At 37.7% G+C, this 27,418-nt stretch overlaps 2 protein-coding genes across 8 annotated transcripts in view; both read right to left on the bottom strand.

Annotated features, from left to right (window-relative positions):
- SUPT16H (SPT16 homolog, facilitates chromatin remodeling subunit) overlaps positions 1-22,289 on the bottom strand; it is a 45,288-nt gene extending 22,999 nt beyond the window's left edge. The window contains exons 1-7 of the mRNA XM_045822380.1: positions 21,816-22,289; positions 7,966-8,058; positions 6,821-6,991; positions 5,987-6,139; positions 5,323-5,469; positions 4,768-4,919; positions 3,906-4,078 (exon numbers count right to left, since the gene is read on the bottom strand). Coding sequence (XP_045678336.1) covers positions 3,906-4,078; positions 4,768-4,919; positions 5,323-5,469; positions 5,987-6,139; positions 6,821-6,991; positions 7,966-8,058; positions 21,816-21,881 — 955 coding nt within the window. The 5' untranslated portion in view covers positions 21,882-22,289. The remainder of the gene's footprint in view (positions 1-3,905; positions 4,079-4,767; positions 4,920-5,322; positions 5,470-5,986; positions 6,140-6,820; positions 6,992-7,965; positions 8,059-21,815) is intronic.
- A 731-nt stretch (positions 22,290-23,020) lies between these two features.
- Positions 23,021-27,418, bottom strand: part of CHD8 (chromodomain helicase DNA binding protein 8) — a 62,679-nt gene continuing 58,281 nt past the window's right edge. For 6 of the 7 annotated variants that reach the window (XM_045822370.1, XM_045822369.1, XM_045822375.1 and 3 more), the window contains exons 35-38: positions 27,297-27,410; positions 26,924-27,103; positions 26,413-26,529; positions 23,021-24,008 (exon numbers count right to left, since the gene is read on the bottom strand). In XM_045822370.1, coding sequence (XP_045678326.1) covers positions 23,442-24,008; positions 26,413-26,529; positions 26,924-27,103; positions 27,297-27,410 — 978 coding nt within the window. In that variant the 3' untranslated portion in view covers positions 23,021-23,441. The remainder of the gene's footprint in view (positions 24,009-26,412; positions 26,530-26,923; positions 27,104-27,296; positions 27,411-27,418) is intronic. The other variant, XM_045822373.1, reaches the window with a different exon arrangement.

Genomic DNA, 27,418 nt, shown 5'->3' with positions numbered 1-27,418 from the left:
CAACACATTCAAGTTACTATACATTTTAAAAAACAGGACTACAGAAGGACTGTGGCCTTGATTTTTCAGAATTTAGGTATAAACAGATATTTCAAGTCAGAGTAGCCCAGATATTATAGCCTCAGAGGTATCTTTATCCTCATTAAACAACCTATGACCATGATTTCCAGTAGGATTTCTCAAAACTGACTTGAGATATCATGGAGAAATGATGTCTGGAAGCTCTGGGCAACATGAGTGGGCCTACAAAGTGGGTTAATGGTGGTAAATATAAAGTTCTATGTAGCCAGTTACCAAGAGGTGGATCCTTGTTTAACAGGGTTGCTCTTATACTAATATTATTTCTATCCATTCAATGTAGAATTAACACCATACATTTTTTGTTGGTAGAGATACTATTTCTCAGAACATTCTAAGATTCTTCCAAATTGAAAACTACATTAAAAGGATCATACACTAAAGTTAAGCTGGATTTATTCCAGGAATGCGAGGATAATTCAACACACATAATTCAATCAATGATACACCACATTAACAAAATAAAAGACAAAAATCATATAATCACCTCAATAGATGTAGGAAAAGTATTTGACAAAATTGAACACCTACCCTGGCTGGGTGGCTCAGTTGGTTGGACCATCATCCAGTACATCAAAAGGCTGTGGGTTTGAGCCCCAGTCAGAGCACATAGCTAGATTGTGAGTAGTCGAGGCACATAGGGGAGGCAACAGATTGATGTTTCTCTTTCACATCCATGTTTCTCTCACTCTCCCCACTCCCCAAAATCAATAACATATCCTCAGGTGAGGATTTAAAAAAAATCAACACTCATTTACCAAAACCTCTAAGAAAGTGGGTATAGAAGAAATGTACCTCAATATAATAAAGGTCATATATGACAAGCCCACACCTAACATCATATTTAGTGGTGAAAAGCTGAAAGCTTTTCCTCTAAGATCAGGAAGAAGATGAGGATACCCTCTCTCCCACTTTCATTCAACATACTATTGGAAGTCTTAGCCAAAGCAATTAGGCAAGAAAAAGAAATAAAAGGCATCCAAACTGGAAAGAAAAAAGTAAAACTACCACTATTTGAAGATGGCATATTATATATAGAAAATCCAAAAACCTGTTAGAATAAATAAAGTCAGTAAAGTTGCAGGATATAAAATTAATATACAGAATACTAATAACAAACTATCAGAATTAAGAAAACAGTCCCATCTTACAACTGCATCAAGAAGAGTAAAATATCCAGGAAGAAATTTAACCAAGGACGTGAAAGATCTGTACACTGAAAACGATAAGACACTGATGAAGAAATTGAAGACACAAAGAAATGGAAAGATATTCCATGCTCATAGATTGCAAGAATATCCATACAACCAAAGCAATCTACAAATTCAACGTAATCCCTATCAAAGTTCCAATACTCTTACAGAGAATTAGAACAAACAATTGTAAAATTTGTATGTAACTACAAAAGAACAGCTAAAGCAATCTTGAGAAAAAAGAACAAACCTGAAGATGTCATGCTCCTTGATTTCAAACTGTATTACAAAGCTACAGTAATCAAAACAGCAAGGCATTTTCATTAAAAACAGACACAAAGATCAATGTAACAGAAAGCTGAGAAATTCACACATATATGATCAATTATTTTCTGATAATTGAGCCAAAAATAGAAAATGGAGACAGAACCTCTGTTTAATAAATGGTGATGGGAAAACTGGGCTATAACATTCAGAAAAATAAACCTGGACCACTATCTTACACCACACACAAAAAATTAATTCAAAATGGATTACAGACTTGAATGTAAAACCTGAAACCACAGAACCCTGGTGTACCAGGATGACACTCTCACCAACCAAGCACCCCAGCCAGGGATGGCGGTGAGCTTCTTGGCATCAGACTTGGCAGTGACTATTTAGATTTGACACTAAGAGCAGAAATCAGTAAGTGGGACTATGTCACAATAAAAAGCTTCTGCATATATAAGGAAACCACTGACAAAATGAAGAGGTGACCAACCAAATAGGAGAAAATATTTGCATATCATGTATCTAATAAGAGTTAATATTGCAAATACACAAAGAACTCACAAAACTCAATAGTAATAAAACAATCCTATTAAAAAATGAGAAGAAAATCTGAACATTTTCCCAATGAAAACATACAGATGGCCAACAGGTGCATGAAAAGATGCTCAGCATCCCTAATCATCAAGGAAATGCAAACTAAAACCATAATAAGGTATCATCCCATACCTGTGAGAATAGCCATTAACAAAAAGACAAGAAATAACAAGTGTTGGCAAAGATATGGGGAAAAGGAAGCCCTTGAGTATTGTTGGTGGGACTGTAAGTTGGTGCAGCCACTATGAAAAACAATATGGATGGTCCACAAAAAATTAAAAATATAGCTGCCATATGATTCAGCAAGTCCACTTCTGGGTATTTACTAAAACCAACCAAACAACCAACCATGAAAACACTAAGGGGAAAAGATATATGCACTCCCAGGTTCACTGCAGCATTATTTACAATAGTCAAGATGTGGAAACAGCCTAAGTGTCCACCAGCAGATGAGTGGATAAAAAAGTAAATGCGGTCAGTTGACCTTTGAACAACACCAGTTTGAACTGTATGGGTCCACTTGTATGTGAATTTTTCAATAAATACTACTACAAATGTACTTTCATTATGATTTTCTACATAACACTCTCCTTTCTCTAGCTTTAATTTATTGTAAAAATACAGTATATAACATATAAAATGTGTTTATGTTATTGGTAAGGTTTCTGGTCAACAGTAATCTATCAGTAAAATTTTGGGGAGCCCAAAGTTATATGCGGATTTTTGACTTTGAATGAAGTCAATGTACCTAAAACCTGAGTTGTTCAAGGGTCAAAAGGATAAAAGAACAAAATCTTGCCATCTGCAACAACATGGATGGACCTTAGGGCATTATACTAAGTGACACAGAGAGACAAATACTATATAATCCCTCTTATATGTGAAATCTATTTTTAAAAAAGATTTTATTTATTTACTTTTTTAGAGGAAGAGAGGAGAGAGAGGAAGGGAGGGGCAGGGGATAAAGAGAGGGAAGGAAACATCAATTGTTTGCCTCTCGAACACCCTCAATTAGGGCCCTGGCCTGCAACCGAGGCATGTACCCTAACTGGGAATTGAACTGGTGACCTTTCAGTTCTCAGGCCAGAGCTCAATCCACTGAGCCATCCCTAGCAAATCAATCAACTAGCCAAGCTCACAGAGAAAACAGATTGGAGGATGACACAGGCAGGGGTGGGAGGTGGGTGAAATGGGTGAAGGGAGTCAAAAGGCACAAACTTCTAGTTATAAAGGAAATCAGTTATAGAGATGTAATATACAGTGTGGCAACCATAGTTAATAATACTGTATTGCATATTTGAAAGTTGCTGAGAATAATCCTTAGAAGTTTGCCCTTATCACAAGAAAAAAAACTCTTTGTATGGTAACAAACGTTAACTAAACTTGCTGTGATGAGCACTTGCAATATACACGAATATTAAATCATTATGTTGTCACCTGAAACTAATATAATTTTGTATGTCAATTATACCTCAATTAAAAAAAACTTCCTAAAGTTCTAAAGAGTAATAAGGCCACAATATTTTATGAAGATCTGGACACAGAGGTATAACCAGTTAAAGGGTATTTTGTAAACATCAGTGTAAAAACATAATAACCACTCATGTCTAAAAGAAAAGTAGATTCAAGAACTAAATGCTAGGATAATTAGATGTTAGTGAAATCTAATTCTATTTTTAGTATGAGAGCCTCAGGGATATAAGCTCACATAAACCTAATAACATTCTTATTACATGATTTCTAACCTTCTTTTATAAGGTACCTCACCATGTCTTAATTCCTTCAGCAGCTCCTCCTGAAGCTGGAGCAAAAAGTTGTAATTTTCTTGAACTTCCTGAGAAGGGTCAACCATCAAAGTGCGAACAAGGTTGGAGCAGTAAGATTTGAAACGAATACCCATGGCACAGGTGATGGCGCCAAAATGCATGTGATTCTTGTCGCTAGAGACCAAGGGAAGAAAACATTTCATTCATTATCTAAACTAGGAAAGTCCTTAGCATCACTGACACAGAACATTTGTAATCACTGACTTTCCCTGCTATATCCCAAAGCTGAACCAGAAGGACAAACTTTAAAATAATAAATAAATTGGTTTATAAAGGCTCTGAAGTAAAATTAGACACTCAAATTTTTAGCATAAAAATTCAGTGAAAAGTTGAGTTGTGTCCTAAATATGCAAAGGATATACTAAATTTTATTGATATTCTAACAGTAAGGTAGTGAGAAGTCACTTATCCACCAGTGCACTATGAACTGCAGTATTCACTCTGAATTAGTCCCTTCAGACTAACTAAGAAAAAAAAGCCTTTTTTACAGTATTTTTAAAAATTAGAAGGGGAATTAGATTTTAAAACACCTACTAAGATTTTTATTTTTTGGACGGTGGTGTGTTTTACAATTTTCTGCCAGGCCCTTTTAATCACCTGGAAAATGCTTACTATCAGATACTCAAATAAGTACTATGTGAAATAAAATAGAAATATGCATGGAGTAAGACAAGAAGACAATGCACAAGGAAGACTAATAGTTATTGTTTCCTCCAACTTTTCTGAATTCCAGGATGAGTCAAAGGAAAAATAAGATAAAGGCTGAAATACGCTGGCTGTTGTTTTGAGGTTCTCATACTTACCTCACCACACTGAACTTGAGATTATAGTTGCCTCCACTCTGAATGATAGGAGGATAACACATTTCCACAGTAGAGGGGTCTGCCCCAGCTAGGTATTTTTTCTCTTCGATGGCCTTTTCCACAGACTCAGCCAGTTTACTGTGTCGAACTTTCTGTAAGTATACCCAGAAATGAAACAACACTTACTAGAGAGTGGCAAAAAGGGGTGCTTCGATTCATCCTAGTATCATTTAAGATGCTATAAACGTCTTATGAAATGACTTATGCACCAGAGAATATACTGGTATACATCTAAAGCAAATTTAGAGAATAGCATGTGGAATTCACAGCTATTTAAGCAATTAATTCTCAAGTAAAATACCAGGCAACCTCAAGAGATTGTAGCACTGGCTTATAGTTATTTTAAAAGAGAAGCTGTGGTACAATGACACACTACCAACTTAATTGTCAAAGGCTTAATTAATTTCAAAGGAAGCTGAACACATACCAAAACACTGCGTGGTAGGGACTCATTTCTGCTTCATTAAAATAGTAAACTTTTCCCTCTCCATTTACCTCATCTGCATCAACTATTTCCATGACTCTTTCCTTGAAGAATTTGTTGAAGACCTCAGAGGTGATGCTGGCTGCTTTCTTCATTAGGTTGAGCTCCCCGTCTTCCTTCACAGCAATGGTATAGGCCACCACTGCACTGATATCTATCTGCAAAGTGATAAGAGCTTCTAACATGCAAATATAGACTTGAGAAAGAAATGCCTCTCCCAGTGTGAATGTTGTAAGTAATATTAAGTTACTTAGCAAACAATTAATCAGTAGTTTGCAGAACAACTAAATATTCTTTTCCTGGATTGAATAAACATCAGATGTAGCTCTTTACCAGGTCATTGTGAATATTTTAAGAGGCATTAAACTAATGTACCATCTTTAATGTAAATATTCCTCTCTAGAGGTTTTTATAAAGGCCGAAGAAAGGCAGGAGATTGAGGAAAAAATAACATTTTTCGGGACAAAAGACTTTTCCAAGTAGCTGAACCATCTCCTGAATGCCTCACTCCTGACTGAGAAGTACAACTGGCTTACTGCTCAGCTAAAAGGAGTGAAAAATGGAAATGTGAATGGATGTAGTTTTCCCATATTCTCTGCACTATCTGTTAATGGAAGCCCATCACGCTTTCGCCTTCTCAACTGTCAATTTGCTTGTTTCCAGGAGTGTTCTTACTTTGTCAAAGCCCTCTTTGTTGAGGCAGTCATTCCAGCTCTTCATGAACTCTCCAGGGAATTTGTCTTTGCTGAACACTCCAATCTTCTTGCCATTCTTGCTTTCTTTAATGGCTTCAATCATTTTGTCAAAGCTGCTCTTATTGCTTTCATTCTATCAATGTCAGGGGGAAGAAGAGGGGTTTGTCAATTGGTTTTAGAATTAGACATCTATGTTCTGCCAATAACAAACAGGCAAAAACACATATTCTAACCCTATAAAGAATAAATTCTACCCATATGCCCTACCTACTTTTTCGGGGTAGACGGTAACAAACAAAATGTCTTTGGATATTTTAATATGCTTAAGGCAGTGCCACAAGCCGACAACATTCCGTGCCCCCAAGAGCAGCTAAGAAACCCAAACACATAGATAAACAATATTCTGAGAAAATAATCTTCTGTCAGGTGAGCAGTATGACAAAAAAAAAAAAAAAAAGATCACATTTAGTAAAAACTGGGACTGAGTTATGTCTAAATTTCCTTACAGACATTTAGTTATTTGTTCCAATTAAGGTACTCAAATGGAAACAAATATTACGCTGACAGTGTCCTTGATAATGGACAGATTAAGTTAGTATGCACCAGAATTTCATAATCTATTTGTTTCGCCACAAAATTGATAGGGTTATTGAACTGTTTTCTTCCTAACAATGAAGATGCAACAAAACTTTGTAATTACAGCCACCATCAGCTAAAATCTTCCCCTCAGATTCTTTTAAATTCCTAGAAGGCACTTCTGTTTATCACTTTTAAACATTTCTTCACATTTACAACATTCTTTATCAGTTCTAACCTTTTCTCGAATCAGCAGTGTGATGGCAGGGGCTCCGTTAGCATTCTCATTGCCCTTGGTGTTGGCAATCTGTTTTAAGAACTCCACTTTTTTCTTGCTGGCCATAAAAATGATTTTGTCATCACAGAAGACCATGATAGTATCTGTTAGTTCATAACCAAAGAGCCATGTCTATGGGGAAAGACAATGACAACAGTATTTACAGAAAAAAATATAATGTACTCATACAGAAATATTTCTAAGACTATGTGGAATTAACTTCAAAATAATTTGGGGTGGGGGCACCTGGATGTGGACGAGATTACCCAGCTAACAATTTATTGAAATTAAATGATGGGTAAATGGGAGTTAAATATTATTGTTTTATCAACTTTCATGTGTTTGAATTATTTCATAACATAGACCATCAAATCACTTAGACAATGTGTTTACAGAAACTGTCTTGCTGTCCAGAACAGAATAGCAGCCTAGAGAACTGTGCATTCTACCTCTGCCAAAAATTGTAGTTGTGCACTAGTTATTCATTTCTTCTCTCTCAGAAAGATGGGATTTTTAGCTGGATATATTGCTCAGCATGAAGACTTATTTCCCATCCTTTCTTATGACTAAGTATGGTCGACAGATAAAATTTTGACCAGTAAAGTTATAAGCGGAAGTATTCTGTGGCTCTTTTCAAGCAAGTCTCCTTAAAAAGGGAATGATTCTAATTTTCTTCCCTTTCTCCATTCTTTTTGCTGGGAATGCAAATGTAATGACTGGAGCTCTAGCAATTTTTGTACCATGAGCACAATGGCTAAACTCTATGAATATTAGAGAGACATGGAAAATATAATTAGATCCCTGAAGATTATCAAAGAGAAAAAGAAAAAATTTGTGTAACCCACTGTTTAGATTCTTTTGGTATTCAGTTAAATCCATCCCAGTTTATGTACTACTTTTCCTTATGTTCTAAATCAGTACTGTCTACTGAACTTTTTGTGAAGATGAAAATATCCTGTATCTGCTCTAATATGGTAACCAATACAGAGTACTTGAAACTTGGGACTGAGAAATTAACTTTTGAATATGGTTAGCAGCTACTCTACTGAACAGTGCAATTGAGGATTCAAAGGCTGTCAGGGCTAAGAATTGTTGTAACCCCTCACCTGTAAGGCAGTTGACTTGGCATAAACAATTTCTTCATCAACACCCACAGATACAACAATGGCATCAACATTAGCATACTCATCTTCTCCTTTCTGAAAAATAAAGAGTTAGGTAATTTGATCACTTTCTTTTTACACTAGCAAAATAGGAAGAGACTTCAGTTTTCCTAAAAGAAATTCCAAGTTTAAGGTACATGTTTACTTGATAACCTCACAATCATTAATTACTCTATGCAACTATCGCCACAACCTAGAACATTTTCCCCCTCCCCAAACAAACAAATTGAAATCATTATCCATCTCCCCTAGCCCTAGGCAACAACTAATTTGTCTCTATGGTCCTGTCTATTCTGGACACTTCATATAAATGGAATAAAAAAACATGCTGCCTTTGTGTCTGGATTCTTTTACTTAACATGCTCTCACGGTTCATTCATGTTGTAGCAAGTTTCAGCACTTCCTATTTATTACCAAAACATTTTATTTTATGTACATACCACATTGTATCCATTCATCAACAGCTGCACATTTAGGTTATTTCCATTTTTTGGCGATTATAAATAATGCTTCTGTGAACACTCATGTAAGTTTCTATATGGACTTATTTCTCATGAGTATATGCCTAAGTGAGGAATTGCTGGGTTTCATGGCAACTCTATGTTTAACTTTTTTGTAAATTTTTATTTATTTAGGGAGGGAGAGAAACATCTGTTGCCTCTCACATGCCCCCAACCAAGGACCTGGCCTGAAGTCCAGGCATGTGCCCTGACTGGGAATCAAACTGACGAATTTTTACTTGCAGGACAATGCCCAACCAACTGAGCTACACCAGTCAGGGTTCTATGTTTAACTTTTTAAGGAATCACCAGATTGTTTTCCAAACTGACTACACCATTTTGCATTCCCAACAGCAACCTTTGATATTTCCAGCTTCTCCACATGCTAACATTATTGCCTTTTTTATTATTGCTATCCAATAGGGTGAAGTATTATAGTATCTCACTGTAGTTTTGAGCTGCATTTCCCTGATGGATAATGATGTTTGGCACCTTTTCACGTGCTTACTGATCACTGTATACTTTTTTGGAAAGGTGCCTATTCAGATCTTTTGCCCATTCTGTAACTTGGTTATTACTTTATTATTCAGTTGCAAGAGTTCTTCTTATATTCTAAATACATCTCTTATCAGATAGTTTTCACTTTCTTAATGATGTCCTTTGAAGCAAAAGTTTTAATTTTGAAGAAATCCAAATTACTTTCTTAAGCTTTTGCTGTCACATCTAGGGCTTTACCCAACCCAAAGACATAAAGATTTACATATATTATACTTTATTCTATAATAGTTTTACAGTTTTAACTCTTATACTCAGATTTATGATTCATCTTGAGTTAATTTTGTGTATGATGTGAGGAGGGGGCTTAACTTCATTCTGTTGCATGTGGATAAGTAGTTTTTTCAGCACCTTAAGTTGAATAGACTATTCTCTCCCCACTGAACTGTCTTGGCACCACAATCAAAAATCAAATGATGTAAAATGTGAGGGTTTATTTCTGGATTCTCATTCTGTTCTAGAGATCTACATGTCTATTCTTATAGTAGTACCATGTTGTTCTGCTGACTGCAGCTTTGTATAAGTTTTGAAATTGGAGTTTAAATGTGAGTCCTCTAACCATTAACTACTTTTGAACAGCAATATAAGACCAAAGGACTAGTCATCATTTGTTGGTTATAAAGTCAAATCTCCGACCTCTATGAAGTCAAGAAAAACATTTCCATAAGACTCCTCTCCACATTTAAAAATTCTCATATATATTTATTTTTTAGAGAGAAGGGGAGGAAGGAGAAAAAGGAGAGAAACATCAATGTGTAGTTGCCTCTTGAGTGCTTCCTATTGGGGACCTGGCCTGCAACCCAAGCATGTGCCCTAAGTGGGAATCAAACTGGCGACCCTTTGGTTCTCAGGCTGGCACTCAATCCACTGAGCCACACCAACCAGGGCTCCTCTCCACATATTGAGTTCTGGTTGCCAAAGAATCCAAATAATAGCAACTAAGGGTTCCACTGAATTTCTCTACATTGTAACATATAACCCAAAGAAGTTACTACATAGAAACTGTATGTATCTCACCATTACCAGTGAGAAAATGTCTTTCTTCATGTAGGTAAAATTTTATCATCTGTTTAAATATTACTAGTAGTTTAGTACTATTTAGTTATTAACTAGTAGTTAAAACTGGTAGTTCCTTATCATGAATCAAGGCAGTGGCACCAAAGTAATTTTTCACTAAAACATGCTCATGGAAAGAAAGGGAAAAAAGCCAATTTCACTAAAGAACATCCTTGATGCAGTAAAAATGATTAATATCCTGAAATTCCAACTGTTGAGTATATGCATTTTTTTTTTTTTTTTTTTTTTACAAATGTTCTGTATAAAGATGTGGAAAGTACAAAGCACTGCTCTATGCACACTGAAGTACGACAGTTTCTCAAGGAAGAGCACTTATACAATTATTTGAGTAAAAAGCTGAACTAGCCATTTAATAGACCTGGGTATCTGGCATACATTTTCTTGAAAGTAAACCAAGTGAGCCTGTTACTTCAAGGAAAATAAATGACATATGTGTCTGTCAATGATAAAATTTGAGCTTTCAAGCAAATATTAAAAATTTGTACCCACCACTGTGAACTTGACAGCTTCCTTACTTGACTTTTCTGATGAGACCAGTAGTGATATTAACATGTGTGATTCTTCTATACTATAAATGAGATGTATAACATTTAGAAGATCTGTACAACTAAGGAAACCAATACTTTCCAAATAAGCACTACCTGATGTCACAAAGTCATCATCCTTGGGTAAAGAATCCAAGGTGCAATACAGACCAAAAACTTAAGTATGAAAAAAGCATTGCTGTGGTTTCAGATTCCACACTACAACTATCTTTTAAGAGGTTACCACTTCGTGAGTTTTAGTGGAGTAATAAAGAATACTGATAATCATTTCAAAGGCTATTAAATATCCCTCCCTTTCTAATTGCATGTATATAAGAGCAGACTTTCTCTACATACTTGATATAACCTATGCAAAGAAAGGCTCTTTGGGGTCTTGAATTTAAGAATAACAATGTAAAGGGTCCAGATATCCAAGAGTTTGAGAACCACTGTGCTATATGATTCCCATGACATATTTTTATCCACATTAACTTTGGCATCAAAATTCTCTCCTCCCCCAATTTTTGCTATGTACACTCCAATGCTTTAATAAACATGGATTTTATGTCAGTAGTATTATTGTTACCTTGATAATGTCTCAAAATTAATAACAGACACTCCCTAATATTTAATGCTTGTGTGTTCTAGATATAAAAATATATCTATGCTTATGTGTTCTAGATACCAACTCTAACCAAAAGGTCTCTTTTACTATTTTTTGACACTTATAATCTTGGTTGGGTCAAAATTTTTCAACAAAGTCAAAATACACAGTAATACATTTTTGAAAAATACACAGAGTACAATCATGTAACTTAATCATTAATAATATGGGACAATCATCCAAAGTAATCTTAAAGCAATTAAAAATAGGGAGAGAAAAAAAAAAGACACACATATTCAGCTTTTTTATGACAGGGAAAACAAACCCAGTAAGTCTCAATGATTTCAACTCAAAAAATTCCTAGTTTTTCAATGCTGGTCAAAAAGGTAAGAGGATGAATTCTAATTCCTCTTGAAACCCAGCTGCTCCGACCATTTCATAGAATATTTTTGGTTGATTCTTTACAAAAACTGATGTACTCTAACCCTAAAATAAAGAAATATAATAACACCAGAATTTAGGGTATCTAAAGATAATGATTAGATACATTTTTTCTTAAAATATAAGTCAATGTAAAAGATTACAATAAAACCAAATATTTTGACAACAAAATCAGGAATAGTATTGTCTTTTTTTAAAATTTTTTATTTATTGAGTTGAGAGAGAAGAAACAGGGAAAGACAGAAACACTGATTTGTTGTTCTGTTCATATATGCACTGGTAATATTTTGTATTTTCAAACCTTCTGCAGTGTATAAATGCCTTATACAGATTACATTTAAAAAGTCTTCTTAAACTCTGGAAGATTTTAAATAATCTGTTTATGAAACTTACATATTACTACCATATTGTGATTAAATATCTACAATTTGTTTTGAAATGCTGGAGTGGAGGGGACCAGTTTAAAAAATGAAGTGCCAAGGCTAGCACAGCAGCCTTTTGTCCCAGGACCAGCTCTACAGCCATCTTCAAATGCCAGCCTGGCTCTTCAAAGAGGTTGGGGCTTAACTCTGATGCCCCAGATTCCTATCTGACCTCTTCCGCTTAGGCTGGTCTTTAGGACTCAGACTGGAGCCCTTATCAAATCTGGACTTGCAGCTCCTGTAATCCCCTCTCTAGATGAGTTACCTTATAGTAGTGACCCCTGGTATGCACAGACTCTCAACATCCACCAATTCCTTTCTGTCTCCAAATTCTGCCACCTTCCAGGCTGTCCAGCCCACCTGACACTCAAGTCTGACTGAAACAGGTGTTTCAGATGGGAATAACAGTATTAACTGAGCAGCTATTTTCTGTATGTACCTTCTTGCAATGATGATGTTATTCTCACAATAAAACTTTAGGTGTAGTATGCATCATCATATTCAAAACACCAAAATACCAAAAGTCCCACAAAAATATATAGGCGGACCTCTCACTGATTTAGGCTGAAAAAAACAAAAGGTGCTCTAATTAAAATGAACATATTACATTTAAAATAGGTATTTTTCATTAGACTACAATTATAGAATAACAGGTAAAGTTATACTTTTTCTATCATTTCTAAGTCTATCAGTTAACAAATCAGACAAGGGAATGCTTTCATTAACGTCCTAAAGATAAAAGTAAATTCCTTTGGAAGGTTGATTTTTATCTGTAAGGAGACTTAGGGTCATTTGACAAACTTTTTAGGTAAGATATTAGTATGGATGACTTCTTAAATTTACCAGAATTTTTTTTCAGCAACTGTAAGCAAAAGGTATCAAGACATTCTGTATTTAGAGACAGTAATACCTATCAAGTAAGGGCTCACTCTGAAGCCAGACTGCCTGGTTTTGAATCCTTGCCCCACCACGAACCTCTCTGTGTTTGTCTCCTTGACCATAAGTGTGTATAAAGTGCTAATGTGTAAACAGTGCTCAGGACAGTGCTAATTTCATAGTAACTGCTGCGTTTGCCAATATTACTGAAGACTGAAATGGCCACTTGTTAAAAATTTACTGTGTAGCACACCACTGTTACGTCAAAGATTAGCTATTGATTATACGTAATCAGTACAGAATATGTACAGTAGAACAGACTTTCTGAAAGTGTACAACCCACACAGGAGATGATTTTAGGTGATTCCAGATATGGCTTTAAATATTCAATCACAGAGCAAAAAAGTTACATACTTTTTAATTCTCTTTTGTCACACTTGATTACGTGAAGAATGTAATGTAATGATAATCCTTAACACCTGCTACAATTTAATGATGCAGTTGTGCTTACATTATTTCTTAACAGCTATGTTTTATTTTTGAAAAGTGACAAAATTTTCCATTTACAGTGAAGTATCCTCTCTGAATATATTTAGGTTTAAAGAGTTGAACAGTTTTGGAAAAGGAAAAGGAGAGAGTGGTAAGTAACTAAGCAGAGTTGGGGTAGCAACATCCTAAGTGCTTGACAAGTCTTCTCACTGGCAAGGTACAATGGGCTCAGAATCCAGGAAGCACCAAGTAACAAGGAAGGGGGATGGGGTTTACTGTACATGAATGAGTTCAGGGATAAAAAGAGAAGATCTGGTCGGAAAGCTTAAGAGATGGATCCTGCCAATTCTTGGAAAACGAAAGACAACTAATCTCGTCACAAAGGACTTGCTTTATTCTCTGGAGAACAGAACTCAGAAAGGCTCTAGGTTCAGATATTAGGCTCAGCAAAAGGCAATTGCTAAATGTTGGGGAATTAAATAAAAGTCTGTATTTTGAATGACATTTGGGAACAAAAGACCCAAAGAAAAGAATTAGAGGATTTTTCTCTGTGTACCTTCGCTGAATTCAGAGAAAAACACTTCAGATACTGACACTCAGGGGTCCTCAATAGAGTAAGCCAGCCTATTCACTCTAGACTGAACCCTACTAGTTGAGGTCCCATTCATGCAGAGCTTCCAACCAGCTTCTTAATGCCTTTTTCTTTATGAGTATAAGGAAGCTTCATTTTGAATTGTTAGGTATCCAACAGGTAAGAAAGAAAGCTAATAAACCCAAGGAAACAGACACAGCAGAGGAAAATAAAAATTACACAAATAACCCCATGAGACAAATAAATGAAGTACACCCATGAAACAAGAAAACAGGGAGTAAGAAAGAAGTCTTAGAAATTTAAAATAGTTGATATACATTTCCAGCCAAGATGGAGGCGTAGGTAGATACACTTTGTCTCTTTGCACAACCAAAAGAAAAAGGAAGGACAACAAATTTAAAAACAAAAAACAACCAGAACTGCCAAAAAATTGAACTGTATGGAAGTCCAACCAAGGAGTTAAAGAAAGATTCATCCAGACTGGCAGGAGAGGCAGAGACCAGCAGTGAGGGTGCAGGGGATGCTTGGCAAGGTGGTGGCTGGTGGAGCAGGCAGTCCCACATTTGAGTGCAGATAAACTGGGAGGGACAACTGGGGAGCAAGACAAACTGTGCCACCCAGGTTTCCAGCATGGAGAAATAAAGCCTCAAAGCCTCTGACTGAAAAAATCTGTGGGGGCTGTGGCAGCAGGAGAAACTCTCACCATCACAGTAGAGTTCATTGGAGAGATCCACAGGGTCCTAGAACAGGGGTGTCAAACTCATTTTCACCAGGGGCCACATAAGCCTCATGGGTGCATTCAAAGGGCCGAATGTAATTTTAAGACTATATAAATATAACTACTCTTTAACCAGGGGCAAGGAGCTCAGCGGCCGGGTAGAAACAAGGTCTTAGGCTGAAAAAAACAAGGTGGAGGACCAGATTGGGCCTGTGGGCCTTGTGTTTTCCACCTGTGTCTTAAAACTTACAAAGCCCACGCACCTGGGAATCAGCACCAGAAGAAACCAATTTGCTTGTGGGTAGCAGAGGAAGTGACTGAGTGAAAACCTGCAGAGAGCTGAGCAGGCGGCATTTTTCCCTCTCAGACCCCTACAGTGACATATGAGTTGTCCTGCCCTGGCCAATAACTAAGGCTCTGCCCCCTACTATGTAACAGGACAAGACAAAAAAATATGGCTCAAATGAAAGAACAGATAGATCAAAGCTCCAGAAAAAATACAACAAAGCGATGAAGAGATAGTCAACAGATGCAAAGTTCCAAACATTGGTCACAGAAATGGTTGAATATGGTAACAAAATAAGAGGAAAAAGTGAAGGCTATGCAAAGTGAAATGAAGAGAAATGTACAGGGAACCAACAGTGAAGGGAAGGAAACTGGGACTCAAATCAACAATTTGGAACCAAAGAAAGAAATAAACATTCAACCGGAACAGAATGAAGAAACAAGAATTCAAAAAAAATGAGGAGAGGCTTAGGAACCTCCAGGACAACTCTAAACATTCCAACATCCAAATCAAAGGGGTGCCAGAAAGAGAAGAGGAAGAGCAAGAAACTGAAGTTATTTGAAAACATAAATAAGTAGAACTTCCCTAACCTTCAAAGGAAATAGACTTCCAGCAAGTCCAGGAAGCTCAGAGTCCAAAAACAGTTGGACCCAAGGAAGTACACACCAAGGCACATCATAATACATCGCTCAAGATTAAAGATAAGGAGAGAATCTTAAAAGCAGCAAGAGAAAAGGAGACAGTTACCTACAAGACTATCAGCTGATTTCTCAAAAGAAACCTTGCAGGCAGGAAGGAGCTGGAAAGAAGTATTCAAAGTCATGAAAGACAAGGACCTACATCCAGGATTACTCTATCCAGCAAAGCTCTCATTTAGAATAGAAGGGCAGATAAAGTGCTTCCCAGATAAAATCAAGTTAAAGTTCATCATCACCAAGCCCTTACTGTATGAGATGTTAAAGGGACTTACCTAAGAAAAAGATCAAAACTACAAACAGTAAAATGACAACAAACTCACAACTATCAACAACCAAACCTAAAAAAACAAAAACGAACTAAGCAAACAACCAGAACAGGAACAGATTCATAGAAATGGAGATCACATGGAGGGTTAGCAGTCAGGAGGGGGGAGAACGGGAGAAAAGGTAGAGGGAATAAGAAGCATAATTGGTAGGTACAAAATAGAGGGAGGTTAAGAGAAGTATAGGAAATCGAGAAGCCAAAGAACTTATATGTACTACTCATGGACATATACAAAGGGTGAAGGAATGATAGTGGGGGGGGGGGTGGGTAGTATGGGGTGGAGGGAAATGAAAGAGAAAAAAAATGGGACAACTGTAATAGCATAATCAATAAGATATATTTAAAAAATAAAACAGTTGATACACTAAAAATCAACAAAAAGTTGTAAAATAAAGCTAAGTAACAGTAACTGAAGTTAAAGACAAAAGGCTAGAAAATAAAAGCAAAAATATAACAAATTTAAGCCAAGAGGTTTAAACTTTGCTAAACAGGCATTTCAGATTTAGAGAGAGAGAGAGAGAGAACACACTCAGGAAATGAAGGGGAAAAATCATCCAAGAAAGATTCCAGCACCACAGGATCCAAGTCAAGAGTAAAAGGACCCTCTACTTCTAAACTCAATCTAGTGAAATTTCAAAATATAAAGAAATAAAGAGATGATTCTAAATGTATCAGAGAGAACAGGCCATATACAGTAGAACAGGAAATAGAATCTTATCAGCCTTCACAAGAGTAATACTGTAAGCTTGAAGACTGACAAACAGCTTCAATTCTGAGCAGAATTCTGAGTGATTTTCACCCTGGAATTTCATACTTACTGAACTGTATTATTAACTAAAAGCAATGATGAATAAAAGTTTCCAAGAAACACAAGGGATCAAGAAATACATATCTGTATCCCTCCTTAAGAATCTCTTAAAAGAAAATGCTCTAACAAAACAAAAAAATCAAGACATGGGCTGTAGTATGTAGGGGACTCAACATTGGAAAATCCCAAGGTTCAAGGGACCTGGAGTACAACCTATACAGATAGAGCAATATAATGTAAAGTTGAGAGGGTGGAGGAGGTGGTGGTGGTGCTTTTTAAAAAACAAACACATAATCAATAAAATATAGGGAGATGTGAGAATTTCAGAATAAAAGATTGATGAGATTATGACAAACCTACAGAAAAAAAAATGGGGCTAGCAGTGTTTAAAAAGGGAGAAAAATTGAGGCAATTATTAATGCCAGGAAAAATAAAAACTACAGAAGGAAAAAAGTCATTGTTCTGTTACTTTACCCACCAGTGAAACTATTTACATGAGTATTAATAATGTAAACTGACTACTGATTTTACTAAAAATTGTGAAAAAAATCTTATCAAGAGGGGTAGATGTGTGATAAAGCAAGTATAATAAAATACTAATTGTATAATCTAAGTGGTAGGTACATGGGTATTCACTGTAAAATTCTTTCACCTTTCTGTATGTTTGAAATCTTTCATAACAATGTGTCGACAAGAAATTTTAAAAGTATCAGGAGATAAGAAAGTTAAAATAGGTGTGATGGCATAAAAAAGTTCAATTTAAATCCTCATTTACCAAAAACAGTTAACATAATAAACCAACAAATTAAGAACTAGCAGTATATACAGTAGATATTACTTCAAAATATGAAAGAGAAGAACTAAAAGTGGTTGTTTCTGGGGGAGGTGACTTTTTCTTTAAGGCGTTCAAAACTATTTGGTTTTTTAAAACTTATGTATTACTTGATAAAAATAATTTTTTAAGTGCAAGGTAAATTATATAGGTGGTTAAGGAATCAGCAAAAATTTTGAAGGTAATATATGAGTGATAAAAGTTGGGGAAATACTGTAGCACACATTTTCCCTTGAAGTACCCAACTGGGTACTGCATTAAAAGAAGAAACATTCTGAAGTCTGGTTATAGCTAGAATACCCACATAGCTTATCAGCCAAACTGAGGCAATTCTGAGAATAAAAGGGTGTGCCATTAATAATTACATAAGGACAAAAGGTGAAGTTTCAGGAAAGGGAATATTTATGGTCATCATAAATACAGCCTGGGTAAAAATCCTTTCAATCCAAGAAAGGGGGCATGAAAGCTCAGAAATCATCACCATCATTCACTAGATGCCTACAACATGCCAGGCACTGACTATACTTGGTAATAGGGATACAAAATAAATATAAAAAAGTTGGTAACTAGACTGTAAAAGGTGAGTAAGCAAGAATAAATGAATCCCAACCTGTCAAAGCATTTTACTTCCATCTTTACTCCTCTGTACTCAAGAGACCAAAGCATTCTTTAAACCTTTCCCTATCTCCCTCCAAAGATAAAGGAGCTGCAAAGAACTGAGATGAACATTATCTTGCTGAAAGTAGTATGGGAATTGCCTGTATTTCCTAATCCACCAGAGGTAACTGTCTAGTTTTGGAAATCAATCCAGAGCAAAAAATTTGTCCCTGACAAAAATCAGCAAACAGCCAGAGAGTGGCGCTCAAGGAAAGCACTGACACTATAGCTTAGTTTTCTCCAAGGACATACGTTTTTTTAAAGGTTGCAGCCACCTACTACCTCGGTCCTGACAGGTAGAGCTACATGAATGAATGCACTGGATCAGCATTCCTTTTGAAAACAGCAGATGACAGAAGTCAAAATTCACTCATAGCTGGATATCCTAATAGGTACTTGTAGATCTCAAAAGAGTTATAGTTGTGCCCGGATATTGTATCCCTCAGCTTTCAAAGTGACTAAGACCCCAGAATGGTGGAACCTCCCTACTGGTACCCCATGCAGTACCAATCCCATTACTTGGTTAAAAGTAATCACAGCCCTGGCCAGGTAGCTTAGCTGGTTACAGTGTCATCCCTTACACCAAAAGGTTGCAGGTTCTGTTGGATTCCAGGGCACATACCTAGGTTGTGGGTTCAATGCCTAGGTCGGGACACACATGAGAGGCAACTGATTGATGTCTCTCTCTCTCCTCTTCCCTCTCTAAAATCAATAAACACATCTCCAGGTGAGGATTTGAAAGAAAAAGATCAAAAAGGCCATGAAAAGGTTTGGAAGCCCTGAATTAAGAACCAGTAAGTGTAAGAGGACAGCAGAGAAGCCCATAGCCCCTCTCATGACCCACCACTACCACCTAGGGTTTCCTGATGCAGAAATAAAGATGCTGCAAACACTTTCTGCTCACAGCAGTTCTAATTTAAAAATAAGAGGCAGGACTGGACTAGACTCAAACATCCAGGAAGAGTCATAAAACAATAAATTCTAGTTACTATGAGGTCTCCTGTTTGATTTTTTGTTGAGTCTATTTTCTCAGGTATGAGATTTGTTTTAGAAATTTCTACTCAAACAATTGAAACTGTGTGATAATGCAATTGTTTTTAGGCTATGTTATGAAAATTTTATGAGATAATATATCTTATTTGCAGTAGCCCCACAAAAATATGTACCTAACCCAAACTCAATTAGCAGACAGGATGAGATTAGGAGCCGCATTAGCTTCCAGTCTTATTTTTAAAAGATGGAGAGAATGGTAGTAGCTTTTTGGTTTTCTACAATTCTATGTAGATGAAGAGTATGACCTACCTTGTGTTAGCCTGTGCAACTACAGAGTTCTGAAACACTTACGCTTAAAGGTATCTAAGACTATAAAGTGATGTAAAGCCCAAACAAATTTTTTAGTTAGTCAACTTTTGTCCTAACAGAGACTTATATAGTTAACTTCAAGTTCTCTTCAATGCTACTTTTCTTATTAAAGGAAAAAGTGTAAAAAACAAAACAAAACAGTATAGCACATACTTATATATATCACTCTCTTTCTAAACAGTTAAGAGGACAATCAACCAGAAATTACCCCAGAAAACTACAATCTCTACTTAAGCGGATCAGAATGAAAGTACTCTACTGGAAAGATGGTACATACAGAAAGTAATTCTACAGATCAGTTCTGGGCATAGTTATTAAAATTTAATTATTAAAAGAAGTCCATTCAAGTAAGATTTTTGTAATTAGACACAACTTTTGCTAATTTTATGACTTGGCTCAATTTTATAATGCCAGGGTCTTAACCAACATCTAATATACCCCCTTCAAATGTCATTAATTAAATGGGAGAGCCAACATAAATTTTAATGATTTTTGAGAAATAAAATATGAGGGCTAATAAATGAGTTTTCATGCATTTAAAGACTTATTTGAGATTAAGTTTGCCAATTTGTCTTCAGGCCCCTAAGTTTTCCCTAGTTTCACGCTTTATATTTAATTATCACGTAGGGGAACACTGAGCTCTAAATCTTAGCTTTCATTAATAGTTTCAAGAGGATGAATAATTTGATAAACTCTGAATCACCGAAACTAGAAGTAACCTCCACATCAAAGGTATATAATTGCAGGGTCTATGGGTGGAAGAGAAGACTTCTGATTATTTCCCGTACATCAGCATGAATTACTCTTTAAAAAATGTCAGAACTTTTAACATGGATCATGTTTAAACTTTAAAATGTGATAGTAAAAGAAACTATACAAACATTTGGTAAAAATTAACCAGTAAAATTTTTTGAAAATAAAACTTATGTTCAGCACTTGTGTAGCATAGAGTCCTTATTTTTGCTTTTCATGAAACAGTACTTAGAATCCACTTTATTTTCAATTATCTAATGCATTTACACTCAAAAGAAGAAACATGCACAGGTAACTTTAATGTAAATGGCAGGGAAATGACCAATTTTAATAGCTTGGTTTTTAGTAGATCAATTTGAAGGGCAACTTACAATGCTGAAATCAGAATTGAACATTTTTGTCGGGACGTTTTTCAGGTTTTAAAGAGTCTTTATTCGCTTATCTTCCCTAGATGACAGAGTTCAGAGGCCAGACTTAAGCCAGACAGCTCTCAGGCTGCATCGCAAAATGCAACCAAATGTCTCAACCGACAAATTATTATCCTAAGAAATTTTAACAGCGGACATTTTTCAAGCAACAAAACTGCCCAATCTTTAAAAGACTGGCAACTGCAACAGCTTTTTTTGTACTCGCGCCCCAGACACTACCACGCAGGAAAACTAATCACGTTTCATGCATCACATCGTTTTTTTGCACTATTAATGCCTGCAGGTTTTCAGCGTTAGGTTTCTGTTACCCAAGGCAGGGCCTAGAACATGAGGCAGTTGCGCGTGAACAGTATTCTTTAAATCTAGCAAAAGCCCCGCAAGGAATTAATGCGAAGAGCCCAATTTACAGTCTCCAAGCCCCTCCGTCCATCCTTTACGAAGATGGTTGTAATTTTGGCGGGACCTGGTTGGAATACTCAGGTCCTGGAAGGGGACAGCGAGTGCGTGGGTGTGTGCGAACTGCAGGAGCGGGCAGCAAGACGTGATCACGAAGTGGGAGGGAATGATGATGCCTCTTCTAGGGCGGGAAGAGACTACGAAAGGTGGCTGCGATGCATGACGGCGGCCGGCACGCGGGTAAGATGGTGGTGGCCGCAGGGCAGGGGGACTCCCTGTTACAGGCAGCACTCCGGGCCGCCTGCGGTGAGTGATCCTGGAGCAACTAAAGGGGCGCGACACTGAAACCGGGAATTCTCGAAGGAAAAGGAATGTGGGGCGCCGAGAAACGAGGTTATTATGGGATGTAAGAGAGAGGCTCCCTTGGGAAAATTACGGGATCTGTCTCACCCGCCAGTTGCTGTACAGTCTCTTCACTCTCCGGTAATAAGCATCTTTATCCAGAGTCACAGCCATAGCCACAGACGCCGCTCCGCCTCGGGTCCCGAGAATCACGCGAGGTCCCGGCTCCACCACCCGCTCTGGGCCCCGGAATCCCGCACTCGCTCAGTGACCCGGAAGTATCGACCTCAAAGGCGCCCTTTCCGCTTCCGGGTCCCGACAGCGCTGGGTTTTGCTATTTTTTTTTTTAACTCCTCCCTCGGAAGGTTAGGAGGAAGAAAAAGCGGGGAAATCAACAAAACGTGCAGTCTATATTTTCGCGGGGTTTTCTTGTTAACTTAGTAACAACCGCACGCAAGTCGACGTCATCACGTGACGCTCTGCCTCCGCCCATACTCGCCACAGGGCTGCAGTTTCCAGCTCAGTTTTTACCCAGGCTGCAGGGGCCAGGCAATCTTCAGGCGGGAGTCCCGACGTGCCGGCTCCGCCCCTCACAAGCTACCGTACGCGGGTGTAACGGCCCCACCCACTGGCAAAGGAAAAGGAAGCCCAAAGAGCAGGATCTGGCGTAGGATGGAAGTGGGAAGACAACAGCGTAAGTGGGCACGTTCCCCTCCTCGAGAAAGTTAAGCAAAAGAGCCGAAAGAGCCCTCCAGGGGCTCTGCGCAGCGTGTTCAAACCAGGGAGAGGGAACCCATCCTCCCGATAAACCTACCACCCAAACCATGGGGGAAGGACTTCGCCTTGGAAAGGTAGATAAAATGCCCAGGCTTCATCTGATCGCTGGAATGTTAGGGGAAGGGTCATAAGAAACAAATGGCTTAAAATGATTCACTGGACCCCGCTTCCGGGGCCCAAGTCGACATCGTCGTCAGTCCCCTTGCCACAGTTCATTAAGTAACACCAGTAAAGCATGGTTACTTCAGTTAATCCGGAACAAAATGTTCGTGGTCCCTGCCGACATTCTTCCTTCTCATCTAAGAACCTGGAGTCTGAACGGAGCATTTTGCCTATTTGGCTTAAATCCCTAGCTTTTAGCAAACTGGACACCCTGTACTTAATAGTGTGCAAATGACTTGCCTGCCCTATCCAAGTTAACTTTGCATGAACAGTAATGAACTTTAGGAGAGTGATGTTGAAATTACCCATCTTGAATAGCAACTCTTAAAATTAATACTTATATTGGGTTTGAGCAAATGTAGAACAGGTAAGAATGGAAAAGGATTAACTTAAATTTATTAATGCCAAGGGAAGGAAAGTAACAGTTCCTGACCCTCCCGCTGTATCCACAGTTCGGCCAGGAACAGGCTCTGCCAGAGGCTAGGGCCAGCGCTATGTAGTCTGTGGTTAGTGGAGGTGTCTAGGGAGGGGTGAGCGCCTCAGTTGCTCTAGTCTCCTTTCCTTCCCCAGAAATGAGGAAGTGGTCATGTATTATTTTAGGAGTTCCCCTGCCCACCCAATCCACTCAAATTTGGAAGCAGTCAGGTGCAAGATTTCTTTTTCCTTTTCACCTCCTGGAGTGGGAGTACTGGGTCTCCCCACATCTCCCCTGCCCCTCCCACTTTTCCATAGTCCAAGGGCCAGAGTAAATGAAAATATAGCAGCCACCCAAGCAATGGGGACCAAGCTGAGGCTTCAGTCATCCGCATCTTCACTGGAGTCTGAGTTGGCTGGCATCATAGGATCATCAATGAGTGAGAAGTCCCTTTCTGAGCTATCATAGCCCTGAGATAAATCATCATCATCATCTTCATCCTCATCGTCCTCGTCCTCCTCAGGTTGCAGTTGTGGCAACCTCAAGGCAGTACCAGAGGTGGTAGTGGCTGGTGAAGAAGGGTAACCAGTGGCTCTCAGGCCTGGATGGTGATGGTGATGATGGTGGGGGTGGGGGTGGTGGTGGTGGTGATGAAGCATGGTGCTGGAGTCTACATGAGGGGATGATGCTGCACCACCCATCATAAATGGCATAAAAGGCAAAGATGCAGAAGTGGCGCTGCTATGACCCAGAGATGACACAGACTGCAGGGCACTATTGCTGTGCTGGAAGCTATTATGCAGAGATAGGGACCCAGTGCCTCCACCCTGCATCAGGGCCATCATCTTAGAAAGGTCTGGTCGCATCCTACGGGCTCGCTTCTTACTGTTGTCTGGTGCAATAGGCCCTGGCAAAACCCGGTTGAACACAGTTTCAGCAGGGTGACCCTGGGAGGAAGGAACAGAAAAAAAACAATAAAAAGAAAGGAAAAAAATGAAACAAGTAAACAGAGTCCTAGCTTGCAAAAGCTTTTTCATTGAAACTATCTTTAGGAGGGGCAAAATGAGGAGAGTCACAGCAGGCTTAATGGTAATGGGGAGATGCTGGACATAGCTGGTTGGAGAATTCTGAGCTAAGATCAGGGAGTTGATAGTGATACTCATATGAACCAGAGTTTTGCTTTTTCCATGACTACATTATACTTTTACTCTAGCCAAGCACTTCACAAATGCTTACCTTTGTTAATGAGGTGCCTAAGTAAGACACTGAATGAATCGGTACTTGCACAGTAAACTTTACTGACAGCAGGTTGTTCACATGATCTTATCATGTGAAAGTGCCTCACAACTGTATTGATATTCACGATACTGTCCTTCATTATCGAGTCATAGTGGGTAAACTGAAGAGAGGTCAGATTACACTTTTGGATGTCTGGAACACCAAAAAGATTGTGGCTAGCTCCTCACCAAATTTAACAGAATTAAGTTTTCACAATGATAAAAACCTTATATATCTGCTGAATTTTTAATTGCTTCTTCTGGATGTTCTGACTGTAAATTTTGGTTAAGTTCACTGATGCTAGAAATTACTACTTTTAGTGCCTCTGCTTTGCTAGACATAAGTTTATAATGCTGAGTAAGTTGGCATTAAACTCAGATAATTGGTTCCTGTGTTTCTGGACATTGCCCAATCTAAGCCTAGCACCTAACATGAGAATGTACCTTTATATCTTGCAAAAACGAAACATCTTGAAACTCTATTTGTAAAGACTTATAAAATATTATAATAGCACTTAAACTCCTGTAGGTCTCAGTAATAAAGTATGTAGTGCTAGATACAATATCAATTCTGCATTAAGAATTTTGTACTAGTCATAATTTTCTGTGATTTCCTGACTCTTTCTTAGAATTATCAACTGACTATAAAGTAGCAGCAAAAGTACTTGAGGTAAAAGCAGGTAATACTAGTTTTAGGATTAAAAGTAGTTATAGAGCAGCCTTTTTTACAGGCTGCTCTATAATGACAAATTCAAGACAGAGAAGGTACCAGCCTTCTAGTCATCAGCTTCCCATATCAGTCACTCTGCTTATTACCCATTTGGTCCCATAGAAGCTAAGAGGGGAAATTAAAACATTTTTCTATGGTAACAAAATTTACATGAAAACACTTTCACCAATATAAAATAAACCTCATAGATTCATGTCACAAATAAACACATATTATGTGCAAAATATTGTTCTCAGAATTTAAGTACAAAAGATAGTTATTATTCATTTGGAAATCAATTTTGTTAGAAGAGAAATCATGTAAAAAGATGGATATAAAAGATCAAATGAGGAATGATTAGATAAAATAAGTATACAAAAGTGCTAATCCATTACAAATGATTGCTTACCAAACCAAACCATGATTTATATGTTTAAAAATACAACTATTGCTTGAAGTGAGGCAAACATAACTAAGAGAAACTTCTGCATTGTATTTTGGTGGAAAGGATTATGAATACTTAACCTACCAGATTATCTATGACCATGATAAAACATAGGTATGCCTGCAAATAATAAAGTAACTTACTGACCAAAATTGTTATGATTAACTGTAAAACATGATTTCCTGCCTTTTTCCATTACTGGCGTATTATCAGTGATTCTCAACCTCATATGCTGTGAAATGCCATGACTGTTTTCCATAGTAGGCCTCCAAATCACTTCTAAAATAGAGAATCACGGAACTTTTAGCTCTGGGTGGTGTGGCTCAGTAGATTGGGTGCCAGCCTGTGAACCAAGAGGTTGCTGGTTTGTTTCCTAGTCAGGGCACATGCCTGGGTTGCAGGCTAGGTCTCTGGGGGCATGTGAGAGGCAACTGATGGATGTGTCTCAAACACATCGATGTTTCTCTCCCTCTCTTCCTTCCTCCCTTGCCCTCTCTCTAAAAATAAATAAATAAAATCTTTAAAAACACAAAAAGACTTTTAGACATTATCTGCTCCAAACCCCTCACTTTTCAGGATTTGTAAACTGAGGGTAAAGGATTTGCTAAAAAAACCTCAGTCAGTAGAAGAGTAGGCAAAGCCTTGAATGTTCTAACACATCATACAAATTCTTACATTTCTTACATTTTAATGTTTCAAGTGCTAAAATTAATTTTTAGAATTTAATTCTCTTCAGATGATGATGCTATAAAATATAAAAATACTACAAAAATACCAATAAAAGTACTCTGGCTTCCTTATTTGTTTGTGAACTGATACATTTTCTCAAACATACATTGGAAAAAAGATAAATACATTAAATAATTTCTTCGGTCACATCAAGTGTGGGAACAGAGCGGTAATACCTCAGTTTCACTCACCTTTTTTCCATTCCTAGAGTTGGCAGTCTGTACTGGTTCCATTCCCAAACAGTTCAATTCTACCTTGTTATTTTTTTTACATCTCTGCCATTTCTGTTTTCTACGATCCTCCATGTACTGCAATAGAAAAGTATCAATTATCCCAGAGGAATAAAAATGTTCTATGGAATAATTACCAAGGTATTTGTGTCTAGTTTAATAAGCACTTATTTCATTGGTAAACAAAAGATTAGTCCTAGTGAAAAACTGCCATTAAGCGTATCTCTCCAAAATTTTGGGTGGTTGTATAATAGTTTAGTAGTAAATATCTGCCTAGCAATTTAACAAGTGCTTTAACATTATTTTACTCTGATCCTCACAATTCTGTGAGGTAGGATGACTGGAGGTACTACTACTACCATTTTGCAGATGTAGAAACAATGACATAATATGGCATGCTTCCTCCCTCTCACACAGCTCAAAAATTAAAGGGAATGACTTTTAAATTTTGCTGGGTTGAACTGCCACTCACCGCTAGAAATCGGGGATCAACAGCAAACTCTGGATGACCCTGTAACCACATCTCCAGTTCAGCCCGGCGAGGAGCATCCTCACCCACCAGCAAAGTACCATCCACCTTATTGATGACAGGGATCCGAGTCTCCAGGTCCACATCAAGGTGATTAGGCTCTTCCATGCATTCCTCCTCCAGCTGCAAACCCAGAATCCACCCCCATGAGCAGATACTCTTCTTTGGGGCAGGAAGGGAGGGGGAGCAGAGCCAATGGTAGCCATAAAGTAACTATAAAACCTTCTAGACCCTCAATCCCAACTGCCGTCATCAATTACTGAGAATAAAAAGCTCTTACCTAATCATTACATTAAAGACTTTCTCTACCACTCACCTCGACTAGCTTCTTTCTGTTCCCCTTCTTCTTATGAAACAGAGGATGTCCATCTCCCATTACTCCATTAGCCATCAACTTGTGCTTCTGGAATGTTAGTTTCAATCCTTCCTCCTAGGAAG

This window comes from Phyllostomus hastatus, unplaced genomic scaffold (assembly GCF_019186645.2).
Source record: "Phyllostomus hastatus isolate PE091 unplaced genomic scaffold, TTU_PhHast_1.1 phas_scaffold_501, whole genome shotgun sequence".
In the NCBI taxonomy this organism is placed as follows: domain Eukaryota; kingdom Metazoa; phylum Chordata; class Mammalia; order Chiroptera; family Phyllostomidae; genus Phyllostomus; species Phyllostomus hastatus.
The sequence above is the reverse complement of the archived record's forward strand: the minus strand, read 5'-3'. Positions and strand labels throughout refer to the sequence as shown.